The sequence below is a fragment of the Arachis ipaensis genome, chromosome B03 (genome assembly GCF_000816755.2).
Source record: "Arachis ipaensis cultivar K30076 chromosome B03, Araip1.1, whole genome shotgun sequence".
Taxonomy (NCBI): Eukaryota; Viridiplantae; Streptophyta; class Magnoliopsida; order Fabales; family Fabaceae; genus Arachis; species Arachis ipaensis.
The window spans coordinates 9740503-9747913 of NC_029787.2; the positions used below are offsets into that span (position 1 = coordinate 9740503).

Consider the following 7411-nt stretch of genomic DNA (forward strand, 5'->3'; position numbering starts at 1 on the left):
TAGAGCGCTTAATGAATTATATATAACTAAAACGGCATAACTCATAATTTACTCATTTAATCATGATGTAAAACTGAACGAATTAGCATCATTAGGTCCTGTAACTCGAGTTTAGATTTAGAATTTTTCATGGATTTAACAAATTAATAACAGCATTCAACACCTCCAGCAGTTTTATTATAGCAACCTATTTAACAATACAGATTTTACTTTCTTTTTTTGTTTTTTATAACTCAAACATTCTCTGCCTGAAAACTGTAGTAGAAAAATTTTCCCTTTTAATTTCACATTGATAAATTAGAAAGAGAACAAAGAAAAGAAACCAAATAACAATGGAGATATCATGGAATAGCTTGGGTAGCATTTGCAATTGCGCCACCCTGAATGAGGATAATAATAGATAATATGAATGAGGATAATAATAGATAATATGAATGAACCAACCCCAGAATTCGGATGTTTGTTTAATCACGTCAAGGATGTGAGTTCAATATCTAAATTGAAATGGAAAATTCATGTATACGGCTATAGGCGCTGATCACAGGTACAATTACCACTAAGAGTTGCAAACATACAACACGAACGTCCACAAGTTTCGTTTCCTAATTCAAGTTGGCACTAATTAACAAGGGTCCTACCATATAGTGAATTAGTCTAATCCCAATTCTTAGAGGTTCCCGAATATTTCCCCCTAGCACCAATTCTATTTTCTCAGATGCACATTATGTTTGCCATGACCTCAAAGTTTAGGTTCTGCTTTATAAAAACAGTATCAATTTATGAGCAACGCACAGCCATAAAAAGTTCTTTGATTATTCAACCTTACTTAATCTTCTATAGCCATGATAAAAACACTTGACAAAACAATCATCCTTTGAAGATGTGGTACTTAGAAGTTAACAAACTGTGTGACAAAGAAAGATGTCAATAGAACTGAATTGAGCAAAATCTTAAAATTCAATGGAAAAAAATCTAAAAACTGAACTGAGAAACTTTATGTCCAATTGATACAATTATATCAACTGCAATTTATACCTAAGGTGGTAGACATCACATTAAATATAGTAAGCAATCTTCAAAGAAATCTTACCCTCAAGTTCTAACTAGAGTCTTTATCTTTGTCTTCACTAGTAACAGCATCTGAAACCAAAGTCAATGGTCTTTGATCAATAACCTCATCAATAATTCCAAACTCCTTTGCCTCCTCTGCAGTCATGAAATAATCCCTATCCATATTCTTCTGAATAATATCAACTGGTTGGCCTGTATGCTTTGCATAAATTGCATTCAAGGAATCCCACATCCGAACAATCTGCTTGGTATGAATAGCAATATCTTTTGCCTGACCACTGTATCCACCAGAAGGCTGATGAATCATGACTGTTGCATTTGGAAGAGAGCGCCTCTGACCCTTAGCACCCGCAGCCAATAGCAAAGAACCCATAGATGCAGCTTGACCCAAACAAATTGTATGAATCGGAGACCGGATGTATTGCATAGTATCATAAATAGCAAGACCTATGTATAACAGAAACACCAGTGTATTAGCACACCAAATATATCAGAAAGTAATAATAGCACTTGCCTTAAGCTTTTGACGTATCAAAAAATGTGATTTTTTTTTTCTTTTACAACTACACAGCACATTAAAATCTTGGATAAAGAATTTTGCCTTAAGCTTTTGCACATCAAAGAAGGCACTTTTGTACTAATAAGTAATATCTTAAGGTCTTAATCCATTTTCCAAATGCATGAATCATGTTAGGAATTTATAGGAAGGGTCCCAAAAAGACACAATTAAGGGGACTAAATGACACCATAAGATAAAATGCAGTTCTTAGAACTTGCTGTACTTCACACACCACAAAAACCAGACAAAAAAAAAAAGTTAATAACGCCACAAAATCGGCACATCACTAAAAGCAATTGCATAAACCTAAATGACAATAAAAAGACCAAAGGCAGTTCTTAGAAGAGCTTGTTATGTTTCTAAACACCAAAAAGACAACCAAAGCAAAACACACACATCACTTTATAATCCAACAAGATGGGCATCTCAAAATGGCCAATTCAAACAATAAAAAAACGCAGCGGTATAAACCTAGACCATACGAAAAGGATCAAACTGTTGTTCGTAGTAGAGATTATTATTATTATCTGATTCTGCACACCAGAAAGACAACATTTTGTTTTTCTTTCACAAATATACAAATCCCTTGAGAATCCAACAAAACGCAGGTGCATAAATCTAAACCACAACAAAAGGAAAATGGAGCAGGGAGAGACCTGCAGTGACGGCGCCACCGGGGGAATTGAGGTACATGTGGATGGGCTTGGAAGGGTTCTCGGACTCGAGGAAGAGGAGCTGGGCAACGACGACGTGTGCGGTGTCGTCGGAGATGGGTCCGTTGATGCAGACGATGCGCTCCTTGAGGAGTCGGGAGAAGATATCGTAGGCTCTCTCTCCTCGGGAGGAGTGCTCGATCACCATTGGAATGAGGCTCATGTTCCGCATCAATTGAGGTGGTGATGTTGCTGCTGCTACTCCTCCATGGTGATGATGGAAGAGCTTCGAAGCAATGAGCTTCGTACTTGAAAGGAGGCCTCTCATGGTGATTCACTCGCACACTCGCAATTACACTCAGATTTGGGATTTTTTTTTTTTCGCTTTTGATTAGGGATTTTGTTTCGGCTAAAGCTCACGCACCACCTGGCTTTTGCCCTCTCCTTCCAGAATTTCTCTTTTCTTTTTATTTTTTATTTTTATTTTTTTTGCTTTTTCTATTTTTTTATGAGAACAGTAATAAACTATCGGAAAACGATCACATATACCGAAGGAAAAAAGCGGAACATGACATGGTAAAATATTAACGAAGGGCAGCTCTTGTTACAGCATGGAAGGATAAAGATGAATGCTCATTTATAGGTGAATCTAATTTCTCATGTTAAAAGGAGCAAATTCTCATATAGCACAATTAATAATATTTGAAAAGAAGAATTTGTTTGCCTATAAAAATATGAATCAGACAATAGAATTGGACACACATAATTACAAATATTTCCCTTTTTTCTCTCTTTACAGTAATAAAAACAAATGTAATTCTCTCTCTCTTTACTTTTAATACTTCTTTTTATCTTTATATATATATATACACATTACAACATATAATATTCTTTCTCTTTCGTTCTATTCTTTTATATACTTTAATATTATTAAATATATTAATTATATCTACTATATTGATATAGTAATTCCAGTGAATATTACTACTTGAGTTATCTAATTATATTTTCATATTTTATATTTGTTACTTCTTCCTTATTTATTTAGTTATTTTACAACACGTTATCAGCACGAGACTCTGATCAAATTTTTAGGAAGACTCAGGTAACAAATTTTCATTATGTCGAAGCTCTCTCATCTTGAATTTAATGCTCTTGATATATCTGGAAACAATTATTTATCATGAATATTAGATGCTGAAATCCATCTTGATTCAATGGATCTTAAAGATACCATTAAGGCTGAAAAATAATGCATCCCAGAAGGATAAAACCAAGGTCATGATTTTCCTTCATCGTCATCTTGACGTATGATTGAAAAATGAATATTCCACATTAAAAGATCCTGCAGATCTGTGGAAAGACCTTGAAAAAAGGTACAATCATGTGATACTTCCTTAAGCCCGATATGTTAGAGAAAACTTTCTCAACCTTCCATGCCTCGAATGTGCTCCTGCAGCAGCAGTATTGAGAAAAATGATTTAAAAAATATTCTGAGTTAATTTCTTGTCTTTTTGTTGCTGAACGCAACAATAAGTTGCTCTTGAAAAATCATGAAGCACGCCCAGCTGGCGCCGCCCCATTTCCTGAAGTAAATGCGGCAAATTACCCCAAAAGAGGTAAATGGCAAGATTTTAATAACAAGAAAAATTATGGAAGGAAAAGAAATTATGTTCATAGAAAGGATCTCACCAGAAGTGAGATAAAGAAAGAAACACTGGGTAAAGTAAATCAATTGAGGATAAATGCTTCCGTTGTGGTGGAAAGGGTCATTGGTCACGTACTTGTCGTACCCCAAGGCACCTAATTGATCCTTATCAAGCATCCTTGAAAAGGGATGACAAAGGAAAGGAAACAATTTTTGTTTCAAAATATAAAAATTCCACCACTCATTATGATGTATCTCATTTCTTTGAGAATTTTGAAGGAAATATTGGCCATTTGATCAATGACGGAATAGTTTAATATGTGTGTTTATTTAAGCGCCTCCAATTAATTGCTAGACCCTTAATTATGAGAACAAATCTCCCAACCTCGGTTTGGGGCATGCTATTTTACATGTCGCAGCACTTATTCGTTTGAGGCCAACAAGTTACCATCAATTCTCTCCTATGCAATTAGCTTTTGGCCAGCAGCCAAATGTCTCTCATTTAAGAATATTTGGGTGTGCGATATATGTTCCCATTGCACTACCTAATCGCACCAAAATGGGACCCCAAAGAAAATTGGGGATATATGTTGGATATGATTCTCCCTCTATAGTGAGGTATCTTGAGATACAAACTGGTGATGTATTTAAAGCCCGGTTTACGGATTGTCATTTTGATGAATCAAAATTTTCAACATTAGGGGGAGAGAATAAGCTTCCTGAAAAGGAACTTAATTGGAATGCATCATCGTTGATGCATTTAGATCCTCGGTCAAGGCAATGTGAACTAGAAGTTCAAAAGATTATACATTTGCAAAGAATAGCAAATGAATTGCCTGATGCATTTTTCGATACAAAGAGGATAACGAAGTTGTATATACCAGCGGAAAATGCTCCAATTCGAATTGATGTCCCAGTTGGACAAATTGTCACCGAAGCAAATACACGCCAGAAGCGTGGCAGGCCTGTCAGTTCCAAAGACAAAAATCCTCGAAAGAGAAAAGAGGTAAATAATATTCCTGTTGAAAAAGACATAGTAGAGACACCTGCAGTTGTCCAAAATTCTGATATAGTGTTAACGCCAGAAGATATTCAGGTACCTGAAAATTGTGAAAATGATGAGATCTCGATAAATTATGTCTTTACAGGAGAGAAATGGAACCGAAATAAGACAATTGTCAATGAAATATTTGCATATAATGTGACATTAAATATCATGCATGAAAGTAAGGATCTTGAGCCAAGATCAGTCGAAGAATGTCGACAAAGGAATGATTGGCCAAAATGGAAAGAAGCCATGAAGGCTGAGTTAGACTCACTTGCAAAACGTGAAGTCTTTGGACCTGTATTCCGTACACCTGAAGATGTAAAACCTGTTGGATACCGATGGGTATTTGTGAGAAAACAAAATGAGAAAAATGAAGTTGTGCGCTACAAAACCCGACTTGTGGCACAAGGTTTTTCACAAAGGCTTGGTATAGATTATGAAGAAACGTATTCTCCTGTAGTGGATGCGATAACATTACGTTATTTGGTCAGTTTATCTGCATATCATAAACTGTATATGCATTTAATGGATGTGGTAACAGCCTATTTATACGGCTCATTAGATCGAGATATCTATATGAAAGTCCCTGAAGGACTAAAGATATCTAAACCATCCAATGAATATTCGCAAGGGTTATACTCAGTTAAATTGTAAAGATCTTTATATGGTCTAAAGCAATCTGGACGAATGTGGTATAATCGTCTTACTGAGTATCTGGCCAAAAATGGATTCAAGAATGATGATATCTGCCCATGTGTTTTCATAAAGAAAACTACATCTGGGTTCATTATAATTGCTGTGTACGTTGATGATTTAAATATCATTGGAACTCCTGAAGAGATTCAAACAATTATAAAAACTCTAAAAGAAGAGTTTGAAATGAAAGATTTTGGAAGAACTAAATTTTGTCTCGACCTGCAGATCGAGCATATAAAAAGTGGGATCTTTATTCATCAAACAACATACACAGAAAAGATCTTGAAAAGATTTTATATGGATAAGTCACATCTATTAAGTACCCCAATGATCGTAAGATCTTTGGATGTGGAAAAGGATCAATTCCGTCCTAAAGAAGAGAATGAAGATATCCTTGGTCCTGAAGTACCATATCTTAGTGCCATTGGAGCACTAATGTATCTTGCTAATAATACGCGACCTAACATATCATTCGCGGTGAATTTACTAGCAAGATATAGTTCCTCTACAACCAGAAGACATTGGAGTGGAATCAAACAAATTTTTCGATATTTTCATGGAACGGTTGATATGGGATTGTTTTATCCCTATGGATCCAAGTCACAACTAGTTGGCTATGCGGATGCTGGATACTTATCTGATCCACACAAAGGGAGATCTCAAACAGGATATCTGTTCACATATGGTGGTATAACTATATCATGGAGGTCCACGAAACAGACGATAGCAGCAACCTCCTCGAATCATGCTGAAATACTGGCGATTCATGAAACTAGTCGCGAGTGTTTTTGGCTGAGGAGTCTGATTCAATATATTCTGTCATCATGTGGACTGATTGATCATAAGATAGCTCCAACTGTCCTATTTGAAGATAATACAGCATGCATTGCTCAACTTAAAGGCGGATACATCAAAGGCGATTTTTCCCAAATTCTTTTTTCACTCATGATCTTCAAAATCAGGGGACAATTGATGTCCAACAGATTCGATCAAGTGACAATCTGGCAGATTTATTCACATAGTCACTCCCAAAATCCTCCTTTGAAAGATTGGTACATGAGATTGGGATGCGCCGATTTCGAGACATTAAATGATGTCGGTAAGAGGGGGAGACTGTACTCTTTTTCCCTTGGTCAGTTTTTTTCCTATTGGGTTTTTCTTGACAAGGTTTTTAATGAGGCAGTCCCCATCACAAAGGATATTGTACTCTTTTTTCTTCACTAAAGTTTTTTCCCATTAGGTTTTTCTTTAGTAAGGTTTTAATGAGGTATATTCCTAAATGAGCATCCAAGGGGGAGTGTTACAACATGGAAGGATAAGGATGAATGCTCATTTATGGGTGAATCTAATTTCCCATGCTGGAAGGAGCAAATTCTCATATAGCACAATTAATAATATTTGAAAAGAATAATTTGTTTGCCTATAAAAGCATGAACGAGGCAATAGAATTGGACACACACAATTACAAATATTTTCCTTTTCTCTCTCTTTACAGTAATAAAAACAAATGCAATTCTCTCTCTCTTTACTTTTAATACTTCTTTCTATCTTTATATATATATACACATTACAACATATAATATTATTATATATATAAATTATTATTGAGCTAATTATTTTAATACTAGAGTCTTCTATTTATACATCTCTATTATATATATCTTTTATTTCACAACACGTTATCAGCACGAGACTCTGATCAAATTTTTAGGAAGACTCAGGTAACAAATTTTCAT

The 7411-nt window shown here is 35.3% G+C and overlaps 1 protein-coding gene across 1 annotated transcript; it reads right to left on the reverse strand.

Annotated features, from left to right (window-relative positions):
- Positions 856-2730, reverse strand: LOC107628706 (ATP-dependent Clp protease proteolytic subunit 2, mitochondrial). Its single transcript, XM_016331280.2, has 2 exons — positions 2287-2730; positions 856-1518 (listed from the first exon to the last, which is right to left on the reverse strand). The coding sequence occupies exons 1-2, from the start codon at positions 2609-2611 to the stop codon at positions 1100-1102; spliced, it is 744 nt and encodes a 247-aa protein (XP_016186766.1). The 5' UTR covers positions 2612-2730; the 3' UTR covers positions 856-1099.

Bases quoted from the DNA above. Each gene is read 5' to 3' on its own strand.
- LOC107628706 (XM_016331280.2), bottom strand. From the start codon at position 2,611: ATGAGAGGCCTCCTTTCAAGTACGAAGCTCATTGCTTCGAAGCTCTTC. The intron at 1,519-2,286 runs GTCTCTCCCTGC...TGTTATACATAG, and splicing joins CGGTGGCGCCGTCACTGCAG to GTCTTGCTATTTATGATACT.